A 27,597-nucleotide genomic window follows, 5' to 3' on the forward strand; every position below is an offset into this window, starting at 1 on the left:
TCTCTCAGTCCCTCGCTGTCTCATTGAGCAGGCCGTCCGCCACTTTGAGGGGGGCGGGCAGTGTGAAATATCGCAAATGTGGCATCGAATATTACTTCCTGGACACTATGCAGGGCGCGCTGATATTGCATCTGAACGCGCCGCTCATGCTGAATGCCGCGATACGGGTGCCCGCTACGTGACATGAGACCAGGGAGCTTCACCTATAAAAGGCGCCGAGCGACTTTGGAATGGCAGTAGCTCATCGCCAACCGATCAACTCAGCCATGAAGTCTCTGGTGAGTGCAGCGAAGGATATGTGCCATTAGTATTCTCTGGCTGGCTAACTGGACGTGTTCTCAAGCTTTCCAGCCTCCTTGTATCTGTGGGATAAAATTATTTTTATATTGGGAAGGTTATCCAGGCATTTTAACGTCTAACGAAATTCCCCGGACCTCAATGATGCTTTGGCTTATTACTGCGGGGTTGACACCTCTCTAGAGGCAAGGGTCCTCTCTAGCGTGACGCTGAAAGGATTCCTTAAAGCACTGCTGCAGTCCTCCAGCAATGCTTGAGGAAGTCCATTTGGCGCGAATGGATTTTCTTTACAGGCGGGGTATCAATGTTGCAATGCGTTATGAAGCGCGATACCGCAGTGCGTAATTTGAGTATTAGAAGCTACTACAAACAGATGTCAAGGAGGGTTCAGGAGCTTTCACATATGGCACACGTACAGTCTTTGCTAAAAGTCACCGGTCAACGGCGGTTCCTTTCTTAGCCGCGTAGCGAAGCACTTACAGCAGCCCTTAAGCTCTGAATCTGTGTAAAGTAAGGTGAGCCCTTGTCCTCACGTTTTGATACCTTTCGGTTTTTAGGGGTGCCGTAAAGGGACAGTTATACGGTTGAGAAACAAAAGCCTGCGGCTCCTTTACTTTTGGCAAAGGGGGTACGTGATCCAGCAACTCATGGGTTAAGATGAAGAATACCTAGGCGAGATGTCCTGTCGAGACGACCTTTAATTTTAGTACGATTGTGCCGACCCCCCGTAAATTCATTGTGTTCGTAGACGTCGCAATCAGCAAGCTTTTTATTAGGCTAGTGCATCAGGGTCGTAAGCGCGACGTTTCCTGCGCTTCCGTCAAAGACATGCGTGACTTAGCGGAACAACGGGTACAACATCAGCAGATGATGATCAGGACTAGTTAAACCTGGTGCTTACTGTTTTTAAAACTCAAAGTAAGCAGTAAGAAGCAAAATCTTGGAAAAGATTAGAGGCGATGTGTGAAAGCAACCGTCGTCTTCCGAACGCCTGTGGCCCGAAGTCGCGAATACGGCAGCTTGAAGAGGCTCTGGTTGCCCACCCAGGTGTTCGCCGCCGTTTCCCTCGGCCTCTTGGCCACTGCTTGGGCAGGCCTGGCCCTCGGAGGCGGCCTTGGCTATGGCGGCGTGGCCCTGCCAGCCGCAGGAGTGGCCCTGCCCGCTGCCGGGTTTGGGCTTGGAGGCGTAGGCGTGGGCAGCTCCGTGGCCCTGCTTCAAAGCGGACCGGGCTTCTCCAAGGCAGTTGCCGGACCCGCCTTCCTCGTCAGGACTGTGCACCACGTGAGCAAGGTCCACGGCGGAGGCGCGATCGTGGCCCACTCCGGCCTCGGAGGTGGCGTCGGTCTCGGCGGACTCGGCCTCGGATCAGGCGCCGGGTACGGTGGCCTTGGCTACGGACACTACGCCCTCAAGGGCTGAAGAGGTGTGCTGTGAAGACCTGCGTTGCGCTGGAGCTGGTAAGCTGCTGATTTGTGCCATTTTGAAAATTTTCTCTTTCATTTGCTTTGATAGTAGCTTTTAATGAGCCCCTGCTCGCACAAATTAATTTGCCTTGGCGCTGAATGAACTTCCTGCGTAAATGTCATCTTGAAAACTGTTAACGTATGTTCTTGCATGAAGCGTATTATTAATGCCGAAACGTGCCTAAACTAGTGCCCAGAGGATGTCTGTGTCAGGAAATTGTAACTAAAAACCGAACGGTAAGCAACAATAGCTTAATCTTGAAATACCCTTTCGGTACATACATTCCAAATAGCAGCTGTCTACTGCATTGACTAAATACACTATAGGATATATCTAAACACTCTTGCTTTCTTTTCCCGTTTCAGAGGTTGTTGTACCAGAAACCAACGTACAGCGCCTTGTTCACCAGTACTCAAAGCCTATGTCAAGATCCATCTCGGCTACCCTCATGCAGCTTCAGCAGCGTGTACAATATATCATCAATAAAGCCATACCAGTGTGCCAAACGGAAATTACGGTGTTTTAGTATTTCCTGACTCTTAGGACGTCCGACAACGTGCTTTCCAAATTTCAAGTGTACTGATAAGAAGACTTTGAACGGTGAGAGGCCAAACAAAAACACAAATTTGAGATGACGGGGTATGACGCGGTTTTACGGGTGCCTTCAGCAACCTGCGGTCCTCTTTGCTTAGCACTTCGCAGTCACGGACACTGTTTTTTCTTTATTTTTTGATTATTTATTTAAGCATACTGTACAGGACAGCATACTGCACTGTACAGTATACTGTACTGTACAGGCTGTACAGCCGCTGCGGTGGCTCAGTGGTTATGGTGCTCGGCTGCTGACCCGAAAGACGCGGGTTCGATCTCGGCCGCGGCGGTTGAATTTCTTTGGAGGAGAAATTCTAGAGGCCCGTGTACTGTGCGATGTCAGTGCACGTTAAAGAACCCCAGGTGGTCGAAATTTCCGGAGCCCTCCACTACGGCGTCTCTCATAGCCTTAGTCGTTTTGGGACGTTAAACCCCATAAACCAAACTAAACCAAACCAGGCTCTACAGGAGTGGGCAAAATAATGGGACAGTTATACAAAAAAATAGCATATCCAGTTTAACATACACAAGATAAAAAAACATGCGCACTGCAGTAGGATAGACCATAGAAAATAGGCTGATAACAAATATAGAGTGCGTCAAGAGACTGTCAAAGGACATACGCATTGCCATACACGTTCATTTCGATGAAACTAAAATACGGGAAAGAAGAAAACAACGAAGAGATACAAAAAGGTCAACGTGTTAGTGAAAAGGCACAAGTACAAAAACTTATTATTAAACTGAACACTAGCGGTGAATAACTCGAGACATCGTAGAAGTTATTTTTTTATTTTAAATTCTCTTTTCAAAAGAATGACTCTACGTTTTCCAAAAAAGATATCAAGAGAGACGTCGCCCATGAATTCGTGAGCCAGATTATTTCATTCTTCAATAGCTAACGGGGAAAATGAAAATTTATATGTGTTGCATCGCGCTGGGATGGGTCTATCCACTTTTCATGGTTTAATCGCTTTGAACGATGACAAGGTGCCTTGATGCACTGCTTTTTATCAATTCTTGTACGATCATTGCAAAGGAGAACAAGAAACTTCATCGAAGCTATGCGTCACGGGCAAGCAAGGGTAGGGATACGCCCTTTAGCTCGGAGGGAATACGCTGTCATGGCGTGAATAGCAGGAATAAATAAACCGAAGGGCCTTATTTTGAATTTTTTCAAGTTGTTCGTTGACGTATGACTGATGAGGGCTCCAAATGATGGTGCCGTACTCAAGGATGGGCCATATGAGGGTATTATAGGCTGTTAGCTTTACATGAGGAGGAGCTGCCGACAGTTTTCTACCCAGAAAGCCGAGCTGTTTGAATGCTTTTGCACACGTGTTGGTTATATGAGTGTTCCAGCTTAGCTTATGGGTAAATGTAACACCTAAATATTTCACCCTATCCGCCCTCATTCCATCACATGACGCTTAACCTACACTTAATAGTGCAATGCGATAATATTAGAGGCAAGCACTCCTTCTCTGTCGTCTAGGTTCTTGCTACATGCATATACATGCGGAATTAGTCCTACTCTACTTTACATTCATAGGTCGCGGGGTCTCCCCATACTGCTCATGGCGCAGTGGTGCAGCGGTTAAGCGATGCCCCACTAACTGCCCCGGCAGGTGGCCGTTTTATACACAGCCATCGGTGGGGCTTGTGAGGCCCAGGTTGCTCTTTCTGAGCAACCTCTCGCGAACAATCATTACTTTAACTGCCAGCTGTCATGGTGGGCAGTTTTCTCGCAATCGGTGGGCCGGTGGCACAATCCGAATTTTCCACTCAGAGAACCGACGCGACGACGACGATTTTTCTGCAGAGTGAGAGCCTGAACACTATCGCGTTAAAAGCCTTACTTTAGGTTTGCTATCACTTTTGTCAACATCTTCACTGAAATAGCTGTGTGGTAGAGGCTTGGGTTGAGAAATTTTGGAGGCTGCGCTTTATTGCAGTAAAAAGTCGAAAAATTGCAATATTAATATTTCCAAAAAATTTTAATGAAGAGCATTTAGGTTGTCGTCTCAAACAATTTCCCTCTTCCCTGTCATGAAATTCCCTGATTGATCGAGGGAGGTCACTTATCCTTGTTACGTCATCACAACATGCCCACCATGGCAGGTGGCAAACTGGCCACCGTTGCCAAATTGAAAGCGATTGCCACCTGCTCACCGTGGCCCTGCGCATGAGCCTTACAGGAGCTCGGGAAGAGCAACTTGGACTCACAAGTCCCACCTGTGGCTGTGTTTGAAACAGCCACCTGAAGAGGCAGTGGCGCATCTCTTAACCGCTGCACAGCTGCGCCAGTAGTGGTATGAGGACTCACCGCGATCTATGAATGCGATTGAGAAGGTCGTGACGTCATCAACACCTCGTGACTACCAGTGGAAAAAACCAAATGGCATCGCCAAATTTAAAAATCTAAGGTCCCGCAAATTTTGGAAGCTGACTCACACCCAGAAATTCCAAAGAACCCCCCATATCTTGGAAGTTGGCCCAGCCAAAAAATGGACAAAGGTAGATTAGTGGGGATTAGTGGTGGACTAATGTGAGTTAGTCGGATTAGTATTATCCCAAATGATAAGCCAATAGAAGAAACTCGAACATTCTAGAAGGTGTTGACTCATGCATACCATGTAAGGGCCGTGAAACCGGTTCCAACGGGAGCTTTGACGGGAAAATCGCAAGAACATAAGACACTCATTGTAGACACCATAGCAGGCAATTTAAATTCTGCAGCTTTTTGTTCTTTATTAATGTTGCTAAAGGTGCACCGAAGAGGAATCTGAACTCGTCTTTTTGCTGCGGGAACTCAATCAGCACGTTCCGAGCATTCTTAGAAACTTCGATTTATTGCCTTGTGTGGCTGATTTTCCTAATTAAATCGAATTACCGTCCGTCTCCCGCCTTTTTTTTTAATTCTCCCTCGTACGGTGGGCGGAGTCGACCAACGCGTGGAGTGCCTTTCAGCCAGTCACGCAGCGGCTTGCCGCTCTGCCATCGGCGGCGGAGTAATACGTAGTAGTCCGTAGAAGCAAATAGTCCGCGCGTATTTTTATTTCTGCGGGCTTATTTTGCGGCTATATTATCTGCGAATGAAACTATTTATTCACGGAAACCTAAAAAAACGAAATAAAGCGAAAGCAAAGCCTCCACGGAGCTGGCTGCAAGGCACTCCACGCGTTGGTCGACTCCGCCCACCGTACGAGGCGGGCAGAGTTTTTTTTTTTTAAAAAAAGGCGGGAGCCAGACGTTAATTCGATTTAATTAGGAAAATCAGTCACACAGGGCAATAATTCGAAGTTTCTAAGAATGCTCAAAACGTGTAGATCGAGTTCCCGCGGCAAAAAGACAAGTTCAGATTCCTCTTCAGTGCACCTTTAAGAAGGCCCCCAAGTTTGTTTGTTTGTTTTTTCGAGTCATAATACCCCCACGAGCAGATCAGTCCACTTTGTATAAAAGATACATTAGTTTAAACTAAGCCATACTGTCCACTATAGGAGCCATAAATGTCAGGCACAATAAACCCATTCATATGCCGACTACGATGCACCGCAGCGAGAGACAATAAAGAACAATACAAACGCAGTGCTACGCGCTTTGGGAGGGCAATATTTTTTCTAGGGATTAGAACATCATTTTCCAGAACAAATATGATCTTAGCAGTAGACAACGATACAGCTTATTCACGAAAACATTTTTAAAGCTGCATGCGTGGTTATTGTGGTTGCATCTCGTAGATGTTGGTCTAATAGCGTCTTGAAGCGGGTACGAGAAAACGATGCGTCAAGGGTAATTATTTAGTATATCAGCTACTGTCGCATATAACGCATCATGTAAGACACTGAATGGCTGCTGGCTTCTTTCCTCTACATAAAGCATCATTGGCACGCCTTAATGTGCGGCACACAATCTCATGCACGTCGACGCATGTGCACTGCAAAAACTCGATAGCGTCCAATTACTGTTCATTAATTTTTTTCTGCGGTAACGATAGGTTGCACGGACACCGGCAGACATTTTTGATAGCGCGGTGGCCTTTGGCTATTCTAATCTCTCCTAGCCCCCAGTAACATTCCAAAGATTTTATGTTCAAATCCACCTATGATGGCTGAGATATATAGAAATTCTACTCCATTTCTATGTAATCATTTACTCAAGCGATGCCAAAGCCTCCGCTTGGCCGTTCGGTGGTCGGCCTCTTTGTATGCCCAGCTTTCGTGAACAGTCAGCAACTAACGTCGTCTGTTGGCAGCCCGTAGTGAGCAGCGCGCAAATCAATGCGGACATTTTAAGCTTGTAATTTTGAGAAAACGATGAGTCCCGAGATGCGCAAACATGGGGATTACCCCGACCGACTATTCCTCCTCGCTGCAAATTATGTCCTAAAAGATGCTTCCTGCGCTCACACCAACTATTTCTGGCGGCCATAGAGAATCAATAGGATGTACCAAACATTCCAAATTCTCGCGGCGATTTTCAGTGTTTAGCGTGCAGTGGCAGCCGTACAAACTTGAAGCGTTTGTCCAGATTTCTTGAGTCTGACTTCCTCGCACGTAAGATGCATGCGTGGTAGTCTGACGACCGCGTGACGTCCAACCGCGGTAGCCAACGCGATGGTGTTTATGCAGGCGGCTTAAGCGATCGTGCAAGTACGCAACCACACGAGGGGCGATGTATGTGCTCTCCCGATCCTTTTTTGCCCTTCGTCAATGGGCATTGGCCAGTGGGCATTGCGCCTGATCTTGGAAATGGGAATGAGTGCCATGAAATATAAACACAAACCTGGTTTACAGATTATGTAGTACTCCTTAGAAGCAATCTGGCAGGTGGGACATTCACTTATTTACTGCTACCCCACACGCCATTCACCCCACACAAATGAAAGCGTATGCCCCCGGTGCGGGGACAAACCGACTCTATATCATGCTACATGGGGCTGCCAAAACGACACGGCAGCTCCCAAAATACAGGATGCTAGAACGGAGCAGCGGGAGGCAGCGCTGTCCAGCGAGAGCCTGGAAGGGTAGCGGAAGCTCAGTGACTGGGCCAAGGAGGCCGCAGCAGCCGCAGAGGCTCTCTCTCTCTCTGTTACTCTTACCTTTACTTTTTTTTTCTTTTTGGCAATAGACCGATTTCACCGGCAGTTACGCTACGCCACCACCGCCGCGGTGCACTCTGGGAGTTGTGGTACTCCGACCGGCGGCCGCGTCGGCGCGGTGCGTGACGCACGCCCGAAGCAGTCCTGTTTGCGTCGCCACGCGATCTTTGTCTGCATGAAAGCTGGATTTGTGGGACAAGTGGGTTCACTTGAGAGGTTTCATGAGCTGCGACAACTTTGCGAAGCAGAAGGTCCAGGATTTTTCGTTTTCTCGAAGGGAAAAGGCCCCCAAGACATAGCGTAGAAGCTGTTCATGAGAGGCAGCTGAAGAAGTACTGTACAGTAGACTTAGCCGTCTTGTCCCTGTTGATCAGTGGACACTGACAAATGGCAAATTTGCAAGTTCTGAAGCTGTCTGAAATCCATTAGCGCGCCGCTCAGCTTTGAGGCAGTCCCTTAAATTGCCGAAAGAAGAGAGAGAGAGATAAAGACAGGGGGAAAGGCAGGGATGTTAACCAGAAGGGTTTCCGGTTGGCTACCCTGCACTGGGGAAGGGAATGAGGGGATAAAAAGAGAAGAGAAGAGAGAAGGAACGAGAGACAAAGTCACAATCTAGCAAGCAAGGCAGTCTCTCGGAAAGACAAAACATTGTCTTATGAGCCTTGATGGTCAAACAAGCTTTTATTTCTCAGTGGAATGCCCGCGGGCTCGAGTCCCGGATTTCAGACACAACCGCTTCCCATTCTGGGGATCTGTGAACCGAATCTGCCCAACATTTTACGATTATCCCTGCCGAAAGAAGGCGATCGGATTCACCTTCGTGCTGCCTGGTCAAGCTGTCTTTGCAGGGATTTCTGCCCGATGTAAGATTGTAAGTGAACAACTGTGTTAACTTTTATTGTCATATTCAGGAATACACAATGTACCTTTGATGCGTGTATCCACTCCCGTTATCTCGAGCTGCCATTCTAGCGAGTGCTTCCTCTATTTCACGGAATGAGAAAGCGAGGCTATGAAACCGTAGAAATGTGGAATAATTCCTGACGTTTTGTTGCACATGGGTCGTTAAGCATATGTGATATTGCTTTGATTGATTAAGCATATGTGATATGTGCATTTATGCCGCGACATCACCCACATTTTGCTTAGTATGTTCGAAAAAAAAAAAGAATATCCATGTCGTGTTTACACATCAGTCAACATATTCAGACTCGTACTGAGAAAATAGCTAGAGGGAGACGTACAGGAGGGGCCATGGCAGCAAAGATTATATTAACCTAAATAAAATGTAGTTAGTATTGTAACAATCAAAACGAAACAATTGGTCGCGAAATTAAAAATCATGCAAACCTAATTTGGCGGACTCAAAACCTTCACAATTGGCTTCTCCTTTTATAATTTTGCCCTGAACAGTAGCATTTACGTGAAGCGTTTACGTGAATTTGTCACAACTCCATTTAGAAAAGCGTCATAGCTCACGCGAACTGCTCAGGTTTCCTGCTGGTGACCCGCCGAGCACGTCGTGAATACATTTATGTGTTTACGTGAATAAAAAATACTACCGTATCGCCAGTTTTGGACAACATACATACATACATACATACATACATACATACATACATACATACATACATACATACATACATACATACATACATACATACATACATACATACATACATACATACATACATACATACATACATACATACATACATACATACATACATACATACATACATACATACATACATACATACATACATACATACATACATACATACATACATACAAGTTTTATTCTCCACAAAGAAGTGGAAGGAGGCGGAGGGAAAAGCCGTACATTTGCGGCTTGAAAAATCCTCCGCCCCCTTACAGTGTATACAGCAGCAGAGTGGGGCAATAAACAGTCGAACAATAAACAGTCGAACAATAAACAGTCGAACATAAACAATTGAACATAAGGATAAACCTGTGCGTTCATTCACAAAAAAAAAGGAAAGTATGAGTAGCAAAATATTTGTACATATTTGGAAGAGACATATTGGATACATCAGCGGCTTCTTTTTCTGCAGCATTCAATAATCGCGGAAGATTATACCGGAGTGTTTGTTGTCCATAGGCAGAGCGACATTTTGGAATTTTCCATCGTTCTGGAGTTCTGGTGCTGTAGGTGGGATAATTGGGTCTTAATTCTGCCATTTTAGTAAAAACTGTACTCTTTCGTTGGACACTTAAACGGTACTGCCTGCATAATTTGTATTCGTATATATTTCTTACTTTTAATAAATTAAGCGAAGCAAAGATATGTGAAGAAGGTGCGGTGTATTCAACGTTTTCAATTATTCGTACAATTTTTTTCTGTAGCCTTTCAAGATTCAACAGATTAGTTTTTGTTGTTGTTCCCCAGACTAAATGAGAGTAGTTTAGGTGGGAGACAAAGAGAGCGTTATAGACCATTAGTTTAACTTTTTTTGGAAGAGTATAGCGGTTGCGATTTAAAATTCCAGTTATGCAGCTCAGTTTACTGATTATACTATTTACATGATCATTCCATTGTAAAGTTGTATTAAAATATACCCCTAACACCTTGATAGTATCTACCACATCAATGGCTGCGGATCTAAACATTACGGTTCCTTGTGACGAAATTTGCTTACTTTTTGGTCGAAAAATTACCACCTTTGTTTTGTTTGCGTTAAGTTTTAAATGATTGCTGGAAGTCCACGAGTCCAATTTGCGCAGAAAATTATTTGCTTTAGTAATTCTTTCAGCTTCAGAACGTGATGGCACCAAAGCACTCGTATCGTCGGCATATATAACGAACTTGGTATCTGAGCAGATGTGTACAATATCATTAATGTACAAATTAAATAGGACAGGGCCTAAAATGCTACCCTGTGGGACTCCTGAAATTATTTTTTTTCTGTGAGAAATGAAACCATTTATGTCGACATATTGAAATCTATTTGATAGGTAACTTTTGAGCAGAGCCAAAACATGTCCCCGTATACCATAATGATGCAATTTTTCAAAAAGGATAGTATGACTAATATAATCGAAGGCTTGGCTAAAATCAACAAAAATACCCATAACAATACATTCCTCTTCAAACTGTTTTAGAATATATTCCTTATGGTCCAAAAGCGCCAGTTCTGTAGACCTGTCCCTTCTAAAACCATATTGCGAAGTAGTTATTATATTATGCTTGCTGCAGAAGCGTGACATTCTATCTAGGATAATTTTCTCGAGACCTTTCAAGAAGGCAGGAAGACAAGAGACATGGTGCAAAAAATAAAGAGAACAGGCACGTCTATAGCGAATGCCCAGATGAATACAGCGAATAACTGAAACCGCAAACCAAGGTGGCAAGAAATGTGAACGCTGTCTGAAGACGCAAAACGCGTGCATCGCTATGCGTTGAAATGTTCTGCTGGCAAAATGAACGAAAGTGACGGTCAAGCCCGTTTTCATCGTCACCTGCAGCATTTTCAAAAACAAGATTCGAGCAACAAGCGCAGCGTCGCCGCCGTGGTCACTCCACTTCATGCGGCAAATGACCATCCTCTGTGCGTTGCTCCTGCTGCGATTAGCATTGTGCACTTCGAAACTCCATCGTTGCGCCTCTGTTTCCTTTAGCTCAACACAATAAACGAAACGGCGGAAACTTGCTGCGACCGGGTATAATGTCAATCAAGATACAAAGTAAAGTGGGCTGTCGTGCAGACGACGCCACGAAGGACTACAACCAACATGGCGGCTGGCTGCTTCCGGTAAACGCACACATGCGCAGTAGGCTTTGTGAAATCGGTATATTCGGGTTCGGAAGCTGTCGCTATATTTCTATACAGTCGTGCCTCATTTATATGGAGCCTTAGACTCCCGGGCAAAGCTGTTCATTAATCGAGTCCTCCTTAATAACGAATAGGGAAGAAAAAGTATACTTACCGGGAATTTTGGGCAGTCGCTTCTAAATTCGGATCGAACTCCTTAGTCTTTCTCTCTTTAGTCGGATAGAACGCTGTCCTTCATAGCCGTATTCGCTTTGGGACGTTAGAGCACATAAAACCTAAAACCACAACTGAAGAACGAAGCGGCAAACACCCCTCAAAGGAGGCCGCCCGACCAATGGCGTTGACCAATGACGTAGTGTGACGTCGCAGGTAGGTGGCAGGCGCCTCCATGAAATGAGATTGACGTCGATGTCACGACGATCGATCGACACTATTAGCTTAAGTGCCTTCCTCCGATCGGTCTTTGCCGCTTCGGTCTTGAGTTGTTTCCGACTACAGTTCCTTTGTGGCTACCACCAAGTGGCGCATCGCTTTGACCGAAAGAGAATGGCCGAGTGGCTGCCATTGACGCACTAAAAGTCACTAGGCTTCGCAGCACTGCCTGGGCGCTGTCCCGAATTCCTGGTAACGTTAAGCAACAACACCATGTGATTAAGGTCTGCTCCCGTACATACATGGTGAGCAGTAAAGCTGAAATTAGACAAAATCTTGAGAGCTAATAGACGAGTCACCATTATCTCTAAAGTAATGTAGTGCAGCCTCATTCGTCTAGTGGTCCAAGAGACGCACGATGGCGCCTGATGACGGGATGGCGTATCTCCTACCGCAGCTGTTCGCATCTCACGAACTTGTAACAAACAGCTGTACTTAGTCGGTTGACAGCTGCTGAAAGCGGCTTTCAACGTAGAACAAGCTGCAGGAGAGTTTTAGTGCGAAAACACTACTTCACGAGGTCAAACCGGCTCACTGAGCTTGTGTGAAGCTTGACCGTGAGGGTGGCCTTGGCCCAACAAAAGATAAATAAAATAAATATTGCCTCGACTGGGATTCGAGCCCACGGACGCGAGGGCGCGAAGAGATTAGCTTCGCTGGCCACTGCGCGAGAGCACTATGCCATCGCCGCAGCTGATTCAGCCTCGTGTTGAACTGAAATACACTATCGGGCTGTGTAGTGCATATCGAATACGAAGCGCTTGAGGCCAACGACTACGAAGCTGACGCCGTGTTGGAGAACTGCTCCTTTCCCTGCTTCTCGCCCCGCTGCTTCGTCAATAATTTGTGCAAGAGCCTTCGTCGCCGGCGCTTCCCACGTACCAATAAATCCCCTTTCACTACTATCTAACTAATACCGTCGCCAGACGCGTCGACTACCCAGCAAAGCAAAACCATGAGCCAACCTCCCTAAACACATGCTTTCGTACGTCTACTTGGTTTAACTACGTTAAAACTCTGCCACACTTTTTAATTGCCAATCATGTAGTACGGCAAATCATAAACCGCGTCCACTGGCCCCTTTGGCACTATAAAACATGAAGCCAGATAAAATAAAGAAAAAGACCACCATACAGGTTTGGTTCAGTTTATTGGGATTTAACGTCCCAAAGCGACTCAGGCTATCAGGGACGCCGTATTGAAGGGCTATGGAAATTTCGACCACCTGGGGTTCTTTTTAACGTGCACTGACATCTCACAGTACACGGGCCATCTAGAATTGCGCCTTCATCGAAATTCGGCCGCCGCGGCCGGGATCAAACCCGCGTCTTTCGGGTCAGCAGCGGAGCGCCGTAACCACTGAGCCACCGCGGAGGGTTCCATTCGCGCATTTCCCATTTCGCACTGCCTTTTGCTGGTGTCCTGCAATAAAAATACTTGAAGGGAAATATTTGGTCAAGGCAGTCGAGGTTTTGTTGTCATCACGGTACATATTAACGCGAGAAAAATACATGGACTCCAATGGCTTCTGTGCATTTCCACCATGTCCAATGTCTGGACCGCGAGTTTCCATATTAACGAGGCGTAAATACATTGAAAATTTGGCCCCCAGAAAAATCGTCCATACTTCGATACATCCAGATTAACAGGGGTCATATAAACGGGGCACGAGTAGTCGGATACAACTCAAGAACGAAGCGGCCAATACCTCTCAAAGGAGCACTTCCAGCCAATATGGCATCGACTGATTTCAATGACGTCGTGGTTAATCAGAAGTTAATCTCTTATCGCGCGCAATTTATTTGCAATTAATTCCTTGTCACAACAACGCGACCGCGGATTAAGCGCAACGTGATGAAAGTCGGTCGATGCCGCTGGCTGGAAGGCTTCCTTTGAGGGAAGTTCGTTCTTGAGTTGCATCCGACTACACCTGTTTCTGGCTGGAAGTCAGCGGCTAGATTGCGGAAGTTGTTAATCAGACTTCGCACATCAGAATGGTTCGCGATTGTCCGCAGCACAATACACTGGCTATCAGAATAGACAACAGGACGACAGCTGTGGATGGTATAAAGATCGGGCAGCGAGAGACTTAGGTAAGCAACAACAGACAAAGACGATTTAGTGAAAGTGTCCTTCGATTGCGAACTTACCATACTTGCGAAGAGAACAGCCCTGATAGTCTGGACGCAGCTGTACGAAGCTATTGATGGGCCTCAGTATGTGAGAATAATTCGTGACTGGCTGGCGCTTAGAGTAACGCCAAGGGAGTGACACTCTCATAGAGCCAATGGGGACGTTTTTTTCGAAGGCGATGGTGGCGGCACCTGGGAGAGGCGGTAAACGCATCAAAAATCCAATATGGCGGCGCGCGTTTAGGCGGCTGCTGGCGGCTAGCTGTGGCCGGTTGCTCGCGCTACAGTGCACTGTACTCGCGCGTTACTGGTGCTGGCGGCCGCTTGCTCGATCCAAGCTTTGTAAATACTGGTGATTAACTGATCCCGCGCTGCATTCACGCTTGATTTCCTAAGTACTTACGGCATCTGCTCACTCGCTTTTGTATTTCGATGTGTCTGTTGATGTAGCATGGTGCATGGTGGCGTGCGGCGCGACTGCTTAGCAGATGCGCTCGCTCGAGAACGAAAAGCGTAAATGGTTTTGTACAAAGAACAATTTATTAAAATAACATCAGCAGTGACAATCGATGTTCAAAAAGTGATTTTAGGCATCAGTGACATTGCAGTATCAGTGACAGGCATCCTAAAAATCAAAATAAAAAAACGCCATTATGTAAACCCAGAAGACATGAGCGCACAGAGGATAAAAAAAAAGGTACCAAGGTAGGTACAGTATACTTAATAAAATGCTACATGGCTGAATATAAGTTTGTACGCGACCTTGTAAGATATTTAAGTAAGTAGCAGAGAAGTAAAACACCTGACATGTATTGAAACGCATCAGTCTGTGGCTTACACCGTGGTCTGTGGCTATGAATAAACCCACGCAGAGAAAGGCAGCGAAAATTTTCAACCTTTGACTTGTGTAGAAGAAATCACAGTGCGTTGGGCTAGGGAATATACTGCAGTGCTAGTTCTTAGTATAAAGACTCCATGAAAAGCTCACTGTGTGACTCGACATGACGCCAATGACGCTGCTGCAGTGCGAATGTCGCCTACGTCGCCGTTTTCGCTTGCGCGGCTGACCGGGCGTCGTCTGCTTGTCGTCTGCTGCCGCGTTACCCGCGTCATCATGCTCGAAACTAATTTCTTTGATATCTTATTTTTTACTACTTATGGCTGGTTATAATTTATTTCATAAGCATGTTTTTATTATTGATAGTGGTCGAAAAATTTCACTTTTATTAGGCTTAACTGCAGCCGCGTTTACCGCCGATACCAGGATCGCTGCAATCGTTTCGACCGTGGCGCCACCCACGGCGCGGACGCGCAACTTGCAACATGCCACAGCCCTGGTAACGCCTCGTTGCCTGCAGCGAGTGGTCAGATCACAAACACCAGCCACTAGCGAACCGGTCTGAAGTATACAAATGCGCGCAAGCAGCTTTGGTACCTGCGGCAGGCGGTCCAGTGCATTTCAATGAAAAGCAGTATACTGTGCATCCAGAAAAATTGCTATATTTACAAACAAACAACTTTCAATTAAACAAAGACAAGCAGCTGGCAAAAGTAAGAATAATAATAAGGCTTAGTTCTATTTCTGACTTCACAAACTTGCAATCAACACATATCAAGCTGTCGTTTACACTGTCATTGGAAAGAAAGGAAGAATGAAGTGTATTGAACCTTTGACCACCAAAAAAATTCCACAAAAACGTATCAAAATCACCAAATTTATTTAGCGAATATTGCCCAAAATTACTGTTACCAGGCTTAAAATACGCGCTGAAGGTGCCAAACGCTTTTTATGGACAACTACCGGCTTCTAGTGCTGAATATTGCAACCAATGCAATTGCCGGCCGTAACTCGTCATTGGCGGTGGGTGTCGCGGAGCAGTGGGCAGTGCAAGTGCGACTCGTCATTGGCGATATTGATACAATCTCCAATGACGAGTGCAGCTCGGGTTTGGTGGTTGAGGGGTTAATAAATTACATAGTACAACTAAATAGCGTACATTATCACATTTATGGGACTTCAAGAAGCCTCGAACAAAAACTTTGCGTATTAGGAGACATGCCCTTTTAAACTGCCCTCAAATACATCATCAATCAATCAATGGTTTATTGCTTACATCAACACAAAAAAAATTAGTACAGTGCTTGGATCCGTAGCAAAGGGGCTTGTTATGGGTCCAAAATATAAAAGTGCACAGTTGCAGACAACCTTCAATGCAACGAACAAAAACTGGTATGCATATTAACAAACCTATTGGGATCAAAAGAAATGAGCAGAAATGCTATTAAGTAACGCAGGTAGTGGAACACAATTCACAAAGGACGGAATGTTACAGACTGGGCTAAGAAAAGCACAAGATAATGGTGTTGTAAGAAGTTAAGCCATGATCTAGATGCCTTAGTATGAAAAAAAAGTGCATCTAACGATGAGGACAAGTTTTTCAATGTTCCATGCACGACAGAAACCTTGTTGGTCATTACAGCTTCCGTGAGGTTCACTTGAATAGCGGTGGGCATCGTGACACGCGCTGTACATGGCTCAGGGCTGAGACTGCTTGTTGACTCGAGTGAGACGTGTGGCCTTAGTTTTAAGGTTTCATACTTCTTTTGCAGTAGCATTCCGATCCCCACCTTGTTTCAGTACCCGTTTTATTTCTTTCATTCATTTTATTGCCTTAACGGCCACCAATGGGCATTTCATAGGAGAGGAAGGGAGGAAGAGAGATACATTTTAAGGATTACAACGGAGGAAGGCATCGTCAAATCATCGAGATAGCAGCAGAAAGAAGACACACATGCGTCTTCTTTGAGCATCTGTGTGTCTTATTACTCAGTGTGCTGTCTGAGCACCTCAGGCTTCACGCAGCTTTACATCTCAAGAACGTCAAAAACTGGTCTGGTTTGGTGTATGGGGGTTTAACGTCCCAAAGAGACTAAGGCTATGAGGGACACCGCAGTGAAGGACTCCGGAAATTTCGACCACCTGGGGTTCTTCAGCACTGTACCTCTCTTCCCTATCCTTTCTACCTGTGCCCTCAGCACTTTCATTTAATTTATTCAGTCTGCCTGCTATCCCCTTATTTCCGTTGCCCCAGCTCAGGCGCTTCCCATAGCGATGGCAGATGCCGGGGCTAGCAAGAATCTTTTCCTTCCTTTTGTTATTATTTTTTAAGTAAACCACTACTACTACCTTCTTTAACGTGCACTGACATCGCACAGTATATGGGCCTCTAGAATTTCGCCTCGATCGTAATGCGACAATTCGACCGCAGCGGCCAGGATCGAACTTGCGTTTGACGGGTGAACCTCAATAACAACCCTTATTAAAAGAAATACAAGCAAGTTTAGATCCTAAAGCACGGTACATTTAATGAGAGAAAGATAAATTTGGATGAGTTAGATAATGTTCCGCCTGGCAGGAGCGAAAAATAACGATGCAACGATACGCAAAGACAGAGGAGAAAATTGGACAGGGCCCTGAGTTTTTTTTGGGGAAAAGAAAAATTTGCACACACATCATTATAATGTGTGCGGAAAATGAAAACTTAAAAAAAAATGAACCAAACAACGTAAGCACGAAGGCTGTTAGGATTTTCCAGTAAAGGTAATCAATCGTTTAGAACTGAGACGGGTGGATCAGACACGCAGCTTTTCCTTTTTTTTTTCTGCTATGAAAAACTTCTACAGCCTCTCAGGTCTTCTGGTCTGGCTTTCGGGAGGAAAACCTATGTTCTTTTTTTTCGAATGCAGGTCTGCAGACATATGTTGTGCAGTGCCTGTGCAAGTGGGAACGGGATGTCTTTTAAGGTGCCATTGTGCTGTCTTAACCGCCAATTTAAACAACCTACAACGCCACAAACATCACAATCACTTTGTTTCCTGGGTTTGCTGCTGCTTTGTTTCAGTCCTTGTAAAAACTTTTACAGTCAGAGACAAAGTTTGCGGGATGATTTCGCAAGAAAAAAAAACATTTTTCTGCGTTGCCTCACTACTCAGTCATCTGGTATTGTCTTGATATCAGCGGATGGCTCATGCATGTCTCGTCCTGCTTCCAGGATTTTCCGTGAACTGGTTTTCCTGCCCTCGCCGGAATAAGCTCTTCTCAGCGAACTTGCATCCCACGAACTTTTTTCTGTGACTGTACGTCGCACAAACTGGTGGTCACCTTATAATTTTGCTCACACCTTGGCCTTTGAATAGTCAAGTAGTCGGGTTCATTGTTTTAAAGGCTGCCCCAGTTCTGGAGAAAGCGTAAGAACAGGTAAAACTTTAGCTGACCTGCATCCCGACAAAGCGGAGCTCGGAGGCACTACTACTCTCTCAGATTTTCTTTCGCAATGGAAAGCAGCGCAGTGGGCTATCTTAAAGCCGATATGTTACCAAGCGCTTATATTGCCATGAAGGGCAGCCCCGGAGCGTAGAGAAGCGAGGACATTATCGGTTTCATAGCCTCGTCCAGAGGCTAGCAGTTGCGCCGTTCTAGGCTACCACGACCAGGATATCTCCACTCACCGAAGCATCGAGGCATCGAGGAGTGCCCCGCGGGGCTTCGGACGGTTCGCCAATCGGATGTATACCGCTCACATCGAAGTAGGTGCCCAAATGAGCGCCGGTCTTCAGATGGGTGTCGACGAATGGCGATTATCACAGGAACCCTTTCGCCGGCTCTAGATCTTGCACAACCACACGGCATAGCTTTGCATATCACTTCCGGGTTTTTCTGCGGGCCGCGCGGATCTCTCACGAGGCGTTGTTCAAGTCCGCGATTGCGCTGCGCAGGGCGTCACGTTCGGGCGTTGTGCTTTACCTATATAAGGGGGCGGCCGTCGCTTCCCTCCATCACAGCTGAGCTCACCACCAGCCAAGAACCATGAGGACCCTGGTGAGTTAAACCAAAAACCAATCCGTTTGATTGACTAATGGTTTACTGACGAGTGCTTACTTGTGATTGCAATACTGTGGGCTATGAGGTGCGCGGTAGCGAGATCCTTAAAAATGGTTTCGAATAAATTCGTGATATTTAACGCTCAGAAAATCTCTATACACCAGCGTTTTCTAATTTCGCCAGCACACCTGCATGCAGCCGCTGCCATAGTCGGGATCAAAATCGCAACCTTTGGCTCAGATGGCGGGAGCCACGACCACATGCGCAACCGCGGCCGGCCCCATTCCATTTATGCCAAAGTACCTGCTCATGAAATTCCCGTAAACTCTCAGAGAATGTGCAATCTTTTGTGGAAGCTATGTTGTGCATATTGTGGCAGCCTGGCTTTGCTAACAAAGTGCTCTTTTTATTAGCCATTTTCTGCTGAGCAAGGAGCGCGAAACGCATAAATTCAGCGGTATTTCATTCTTGCGCCTGTACTATCTGATGGCAGAGCAAATGACAACATGCAATTTTCTCGGCTTTTTTTTTATGTATAGGCACATTCTCCGAAGTTGTGAAGCTTGGAGTGACTTCATAGTGCCATTAGGATCGCAGCAAGTGCGAGTGAGAAGGGTTATAATTTGCAAGCGAAATTTTATTCTACGCATAAGATTCCATTGCTCAGTCTTGACGCCTTTTTTAACATCGGTGCTCATTGTTCACGCATAGACCCTACTCAGTTAACGTCGATACTTTTTAAGCTCCCATGTTATAAGCAGAATTTGCGTTTCACCGCCGCACTGCGATGCAGGTGCAGATGGTCGCCAGCCTGTATTGCGTATTTAGGTACGCGTAAGATTGCGTCTTGCCAGTCAGCGAAGAAAACTCATGCATGTGCGCCACGAAGAAGCAATCTGGAAGTTTTAAAAAAAGTAAAAAATGACGGCAGAAAAATACATTCCTCACAGCAAACCAACATTTCAAATCATTCACATAACCCCTGTGTGCGAAAATGCCTTTCAAACGCTATTGAAGAGCGCGTAATGCAGGAAGACAAATGCTAGCAGCTAGCCTGCCTTGTTTCCAACAGCATTCGCGGGGCCCGGCGTATGCAAAGGGTGTATGTACACCCGGCCAAATCTTTAACTGGCTCGGGTGTTGCATCGCTAAATGTACAGTCTTTGTCAAAAGTTTAGAGCCCAGGGGGTTTGCTTCTAAGCCTTGTAGTGGGACTCCTGAAGCATTCGTGGCAGCCCTACCCATTGGAGGAGGCAGGACTAGAAATCATCTTACCTTGAGGAAAGTTGCAGCCCTGGAGATGCATCACGAACCACACAGTCTGGCTCAGAAACAAATCCCCTGGGCTCCAAACTTTTGGCAAAGGCTCTACCTTGTAAAAGGTTCTTTCCGGCTACACCCCTGGCATACTCATGCTGTAATTTGACGCGTGAGATGGCATTCAGTGGTTCCTTTTTGCTCATATAATGTTTGAGTGGAGTACTTGCGTGTTTATATGAAAGTTATCAGAAATATTCATCGTCTGCCACTACGAAGAGCCGAAACAAGATAAATACGCAGCAATGGTTCTGGTCCATATGGCCACCTCCTCTGAATAAACTACCACTCCTTTCATGGCGGACAAGTCGTTTACCCAGAGTAAGCGCAAATTCGCCACCAGAACCATTGCTGCGTATTCCGCTTGTTTCGGCACTTCGTAATGGCAGATGATGAATATTTCTGATATCTTTGATCTAAACCCGCAAGTACTCCACTGAAACATTAAACTAACAAAAAGGAACCATGAAATGCCATCTCACGCGCCAAATTACAGCATGAATATGCCAGCGGTGTAGTGGAAAAGAACCTTTTACAAGGTGCATTTAGCCATGCAACACCCGAGCCAGTTAAAGATTTGGCCGGCTGTACTTCGAGTTGACAAGCAGCGTTCTGGTGGGGCGCGCGTTGCTGAGCAAGACAGTGATTGCTTGTGGCCCTCTTGTTGGACAGGTCGCAGTCTTTGTCCTTGTCGCCTTCCTCACCACCGCCTATGCCGGCGGGCTGGGAGTGGGCTACGGAGCAGGTCTTGGCTACGCCCCAGTAGTGGGCTACGGCGGTGGCCTTGGAGTCGGCGGAGTCGGCGTCGGCAGCTCTGTCGCGCTTCTGAACGGCGGACCAGGCTTCTCCAAGGCTGTGGCCGGACCTGCTTTTCTCATTAGGACTGTGCACCACGTGAATAAGGTCCACGGTGGAGGCGCCATTGTTGCCCACTCTGGCCTCGGAGCTGGCTACGGAGGCCTCGGATACGGCGGGCTCGGATACGGCGGGCTCGGATACGGTGGTCTCGGATACGGTGGTCTCGGATACGGCGTAGCGTACAAGGGCTAGAAGAACAGCGCAGCCGGGATTCGGCTGAACGGTTAGTTCGCTAGAAACAAATCCTTCTTTGCTTTATAAACCCACCAGCGTTCGGAATGGCATAATGTCCATTCTCAACGCTGTCATAATGCATAACACCGCAAACGCTGAGCTGGCATAAGCCAATGGCATAATGAAAGCTCCAGTTGCTAAAAAAGAACTCGTGCCATGAAGAAATCGAGCAAAAGGAAATTTAATACGTCGCCTCGCCACGGCACAAAAGACAGACATTTTTTCTTCCTTCTTCAGGTCTAAGCTTTGTGATGGCCTTCAACAATTCAGGATACAAAATCAATCTAAAATTGAATGCTAATTTACCTATAGGGCTTACATGTGTCGTTAACGCTTCATACATGTCGGTCTCTAAGTTCAGATCTTGCCGAGGCAGACACTCCTAGTGCAATACTTGACAGTAAGCGAAAGGTAACACCAACAAGCAAGAATTCTTGAAAATATTTTTACCTCTGTGTTACCTCTGTGTCCAGAACTCTCTAAAGACGCTTTTTCATCTTTCAGGTTCACAAAGCGCGAAGAACTGGAGTCAAGGTTCGCTTATTAAACAGAAAAGAACCCGCTGAAGAATGCTCATCCACAGCCAGTTCCATGTATCATATCTCACCCTCGAAAATTCGCCCTTCAATAAATGACCATCAAGGGATTTCTTGTGTCATCTTTTCTTTTCACCCCGAGTGTATAGCGCTGTGTACATTATACAAAATCGCACTCACTGTAACGTAGCGTACCTGTCGGTTCCCGCCCTTCAGCTGCCGAGCAGTCGCCACAGTGCGCATGCGCAGAACGCTCCGCTGCGAGCGGTGAACACAGCGATGACTTCGCACTGCAATTCTGTTGGCTAAGCGGAGCGCAGTATAGTTCAGTGACGTTTAAATTTTGCCGTGCAGTGGCTGGTTACGGTCATTGCCGCCAGCATGGTGGGCATACTCGACGATGGGTCTCAAGCGTATAGTGCTCGCCGGAAGAGTGATTAACGGTTCTTGCTCTAACACCTCATTCATGCGGACACCCTCGATCGTACGAGCCATTGCACAGGGTGATCCAAAAGTCATAGAAAAACTGAACAAGCATTCAGTAATTCGAAAAGTAAAGACAGTTCAGCGATGCGGTTTTGACACAAATGCACAGGAAGACATTGATCTTTTTATATATATAATAACTAAAACTTTTATTGTCACATTTGTCATCAAAAGGTGGCACTGTATCGTCACTTTATTTGGACTCTCTCTCCTTGAAGCAATAGGACTTAGAGATAACAAAGAAATGTGAGTGAATCTGCGGTAGATGTTAGAAAAAGCAATTAGAAGGTTGGTGGCTCAAAAGCAGGGCTGTGACGTAAGGACGCTAGTTCAGGATTAAAAATTGATCAAACCTAAAAGTCAACAGAATCTTATTTAAAGAAAAATAGAGAATTTCTAGACCATACTGCAGGGTTTGGCAGATTGTATAGAGAAATGTCAAGGAAAAGAAATGACGAGCACAGTGGCACCTGCCCCACCCCATTTCAAAGGGGACGCTTCTAACATACATACATACATACATACATACATACATACATACATACATACATACATACATACATACATACATACATACATACATACATACATACATACATACATACATACATACATACATACATACATACATACATACATACATACATACATACATACATACATACATACATACATACATACATACATACATACATACATACATACATACATACATACATACATACATACATACATACATACATACATACATACATACATACATACATACATACATACATACATACATACATACATACATACATACATACATACATACATACATACATACATACATACATACATACATACATACAAAGATGCTCACTCAACTGAAAGGCTACACCACCCGCCTTTGCTGGCAATTATAAAACTCTGGAAAGAAAATTTTAAGTTATGAAAATTGTCCCCATGTTTTCTTCTGCATTTCGGTGAAAAACCGCTACAGGCTACATGCTACCGTCTTTGCCTTCACGTGTTTTACTCTTTTTGCATTTCCTGAGGCTTTTAGACTACCCTACAAATTGAATGCATTGTTGTTTTCAAACGCGCTTGGCTTCGATTCAGCTCAACAGAACTGGAGGCTGGTGTCGACTCTTTGAGTCCAGACAACTGCTCATAGTTCTCTTTTGAAGTAGAGAGTTAATGAACGCTTGTTATGAACTCATATGCCTCTTACTTCAGCTCCTGCGCGATCAACACCACTTTGCATAAGCATTCCCTCTCCTCTACTCTGAGCGTATGGGTTTCTCGTGTGCACCATCTGCACGAGAAAGTCATTAACGTTTTTAAACACAAGCACGCTGTTTTGTACGCATCTACCCGCGCAAGTTTCACAGGAACCTAACCACGCAGTGAGAATGCAGTGAGAACTGAAACGTATCGTCTATCAGTGACTTGCTTCGATCGCGCTGGAAAACGTTGATGCAAATTGAGCTCATTAAGGATAGAGTATGGCCGTGTGACGGAGGCATAAAATATCCAATAGTGCTCCTTATCGGTGGTTCTAGAATGGAGGACATGAGAAAGTGGCAGTTCCCATGCTTGGATTGTTTTTGTGAATTGTTTTTTATTAGACCAATCTGTTTTATTTATGACTGCTGCGTGGCCTGGCAACCAAGATAAAGTATAGACCGCCGCTTAGACGCAGCGAAGGAACCGTTAGTTGAAAATTCATGGTGCGCTGCTCTCTCGAATGCGTTGAGCGGGTGATCGCAACTGGAGCGCACTGCACAGACGCTCAGCTAAAACTCTTTAGATACTCCCAGGCGGCGTCCGCGTGCCCTTATCTCAGTAGAAAGACCGTGCACATAACCAGCATCTGAGGGGTCTGGTGGTCATGTACCACTGAAGTCAAGCAAGAAAGGTTTTCACTAGGTTCCTCAGCGGTTGCGAAGATATACAAGTGAAAGCAAGAGCAAGTGCAAGCAGCGGTCGTTACGCGCAAAAGGACAAAAACTCAAAAATTCAGCTTTACGCAGGAGCGTGCTGCAGGGGAGGGCGCGAGCATGTAAATGTCACTGTGAAGGACTTGGCAACTTTCGCGCGAGATTGTGGGTTTTCTGCTGCGTGTGGAAATGACTTATTTTGCTCAGGTATTCATGACGAGAGAACGTTGTGCTTCAGCGAGTTTACGTGCTCTCCTCAAAGGTATTTCAGAGCCCCTTTAAATAAAAGGAATTACGAAGATAATCGGCCTTCTCAAGAAGAAGGTTTATTTTTTAATCGCAGGAATTATCCTTGAATTCTAAGCATGTTGCTGACTTGAGGTTCGACAACGCTTAACATCGACAAGGGATGCAATATCCGGAGTTAGGTCTTGTGCGAAGACAACACTCATGGTGGCTCTGAGGTGCTCGTCTGTCATCCTTGAATGCAGAGCAGATTTGTTCACTTTTAATACTGAGAAGAGGTGCTCGCACAAGTATGTGCTCCCGAACATGAAAATAATTCTTGTCGTTTAGTGCCGCAGAAATGCAAAAATTACCTTATCTAAAGAAGTTTAAAACTCCGGGACACCTACGTCTTCTTACTTCTGTCGTAATGCTAATGCTTTCTTAAGTTCAATACGCTCCGTGCTCAACATAGTCGACTGGCACAGCGAAAGGTACAAAGAAGCTTTCGAACTTCGAACTGTTTGGAGAGGCTGCGGATGTCTTGAAACTGATCTTTAATTCTTCCTCGAGATCGCGGAGCAAATGTGCGAAACGCTGCAAAATTCTTGGCAACGTATCCTAATGAGTTGAGAGTTGGAAGGTGGTCCAGCTTATGCGCTTTCATCTAGCGCTGCCTGAATTGTAATTTGTCCTGAAGTGCACGAACGTCCCCATTCATTTCCGTTATGATTTTTTGTTTCATCAGAAGTTTTACGTTCAAGATGGCCAGGTGATCACATATGTCTGTGGGTAAATGCAAGGAAACGAAGCCACTCCTCAAGTATTTTTCTCCTTTAAGAAGCTGCCGAGTTCCTCTCTTAGGTAAAAAAAATCTCTGCACTACTTTTCCGCAGTTCAGACAACGCATGTCAGTGTTGTATACGATCTCCTTATGATTGCATTTCTCTTCTTGTAACAGAGAGCTGAACTGACAGTAATTGAACGCTCTTTAACAAATGAAGTTAACTGCGCGAACACAATGCCCACGACAGATTTCATATCCAGTGTCTTGCTGCATATTGATTCTTAGTGTAAGGTGCAGTATACCGCCGCTAACCGTTCAGTAACTCTGAGCCCTACAAGCTTTGTTCGCAAACGTCCTATAAGACCGCTCCTGCTTCCGACCATTGATGGAGCATCGTCTCTTTCCAAACACACCATCCGCTCTTACTGCAAGCTAGTCAACAACTATTTCAAGTGCCTAAATGACGTCCGCTCTTGTAGTGGTGCCTTTGATCGGAACGATATGAGATTTGAGATCACGTTGAGATTTTTATCTACGCCCCTAAAGAAGATGCTACACTGGGCGTTATCTGTAATGTCAGTGCTTTCTTCAATGACGAAAGGAAAGGCGTCGAAGTCCGACATCAGTTCATTAAGGTGTTTTAAATGTGGTGGCCTATCTCAGCAATCCTCTCCGCAACCGTATTGGGTGAACGGCTTATCTTTTCGAATTCCTGTTTCATGCTGGGACAGATAGCCCCTGCGGCTCCAAGCAAACAGTTTTTGACAAATATCCCAAAGGTGAAAGGTTTTGCAGATTTTGGAATTAAATGAGAAATAATGAAGCTTCTTCTCACCGTTTCTTCCGCTGTTTTGACAGGCGTTTGGAAAAGTTATTGCTGTTTTCCGAGTGACGCCTTTAGTCCATTCGCTTTATTGTGACGCATTTTTCAAGTTATAGCACCACCCTTGTTACGATGACAGGACATGAAGTGGCGTCGCACGTTGTAGTTCTTTGACACAGACACAGTCTGACAGCAGATTAAATGCACGATCTTGTCCCGCGGCTCAGTGAAGAAATACAATTGCTCCCATCGAGGTTTGAAACATCGCTTTTCATCTCCAAGTTTTCGTCTCGTTCAAGCCTTCGACAGCGACATTCCAACACTGAACTTTCACTGCAAAAAAAGCCTGTGTTCTTACTGCCACAAGGGATATTGAAATAGATATAGCAGAAGTGAAACACAAGTTAGAGCAGGCTATCGCTGAGTGGCATTCGGCACGGTGACGCGCCTGTTATGACTTCCAAAATATTGTCTCAAAGGGCGAGAAAAACCCTCCCGAAAAACGCCGGTGTAGTATGAGGTATGTTGATTTCAACTCCTCCAATCGGAAAGTGCGCTATGAGGCACGCAACAGGTATTTCTGGCTAAGTGGACCACTCCTCAACCCGAACTGTATACCTTTGTAGAAACGCTTCCATCGCAGTGCGATTATCGGTGCTCACTGAATGTCCTGAAGGGAACCCGCAAACGTGGTAGAGAGCTTAATTTTGTCTTTATTCTGCGTGTCGTAATGCTGCCGTAGAATTCCTTGATCCCCAGTTGCCAAAACTGGTAAATGATAATCTTCACCAGCTAAACCTGCAGAACTTCATACTTGTAACCTTTCTCATCTTGGTTGTCCTGGTATCTCGAACCCAAATTTTGCTTTTAAACTGCTTAAAACGGGAAAATGTACTACGTGAAGGTAAGAGCGGAGTTTTAGGAATGAGGGAGGACAAAGCTTTCGTGGGGTTGCTGGCAGTCAGGATGTCCGTGGTTTGAGCGAGAAGAAATAAATGACAGATGGACATCCTTTGTCTTCTTTCAGTAAGGAGGTGATAACATATTAAGGGTTGCAGGCACTCCCCCTTCCCCCTCACCAAAAAATAAAAGAAAGAAACCACGCATCTCTTGTGGCCTACTCACATAAGCATGCTTTGTGTGCAATTCGAGGTGTGTCCTTCGCGTCTTCAGATCTTTCATTAGTTGCATGTGGTCGCCGCTCACGTCTGAGAAATGTGATTTCACCGAGTGAACAAAACAGCAATGTTGCTGGAGCGCCCCGGGAGATGGGTAATGGTTAGGTTATAGATTACCTGTGTCGTGGCCACTGGGAAGTGCATTACCCCCTCAGTACTTTCGCCTCGTAAAGTTAGAGACTCACAGTAAGGAATAAAGGCAAATGTAGGAAGTTACTGCCTTTCAATTTCCACCACAGAGCTTTCCACTCCGGTTGGTGTGGAAACTGTCCACTCCCGGACAACTTTCAGTGGCTGTGCAGCGAAGGCTACGCAGGAAAGGGAATGAGGCGGGCCTTTGTCCCCGTGCCGTGAGGAGTGGGTTCGTTGTTAGGTTTAGGCGTGCCGAGGGATGAAAGAGAAAGAGTGTTGTCCGGCGCCTCTTTCCTTGAGTGCTCTTGAAGGCAGCTGATGTCTTTCTGAAGTTAAAGCACATTATGCACCCCCTGCCTCTTTTCATTTCCGCAGAGAATAAGCGCCGCCTGCGAACGTATCG

The 27,597-nt window shown here is 45.7% G+C and overlaps 2 protein-coding genes across 2 annotated transcripts; both read left to right on the top strand.

Annotated features, from left to right (window-relative positions):
* The first annotated feature begins 266 nt into the window (after positions 1–266).
* LOC149352571 (uncharacterized) lies at positions 267–1,716 on the top strand. The gene is made up of 2 exons (XM_089575706.1): positions 267–278; positions 1,252–1,716. Exons 1-2 carry the CDS (start codon positions 267–269, stop codon positions 1,714–1,716), a joined length of 477 nt encoding a protein of 158 aa, XP_089431832.1.
* A 16,962-nt stretch (positions 1,717–18,678) lies between these two features.
* LOC149352572 (uncharacterized) lies at positions 18,679–21,060 on the top strand. Its single transcript, XM_089577210.1, has 2 exons — positions 18,679–18,690; positions 20,683–21,060. Exons 1-2 carry the CDS (start codon positions 18,679–18,681, stop codon positions 21,058–21,060), a joined length of 390 nt encoding a protein of 129 aa, XP_089433336.1.
* Positions 21,061–27,597: the final 6,537 nt, after the last annotated feature.

Source organism: Amblyomma mixtum, chromosome 3 (genome assembly GCF_055824585.1).
Source record: "Amblyomma mixtum isolate Tamu chromosome 3, ASM5582458v1, whole genome shotgun sequence".
NCBI classification, from domain to species: domain Eukaryota; kingdom Metazoa; phylum Arthropoda; class Arachnida; order Ixodida; family Ixodidae; genus Amblyomma; species Amblyomma mixtum.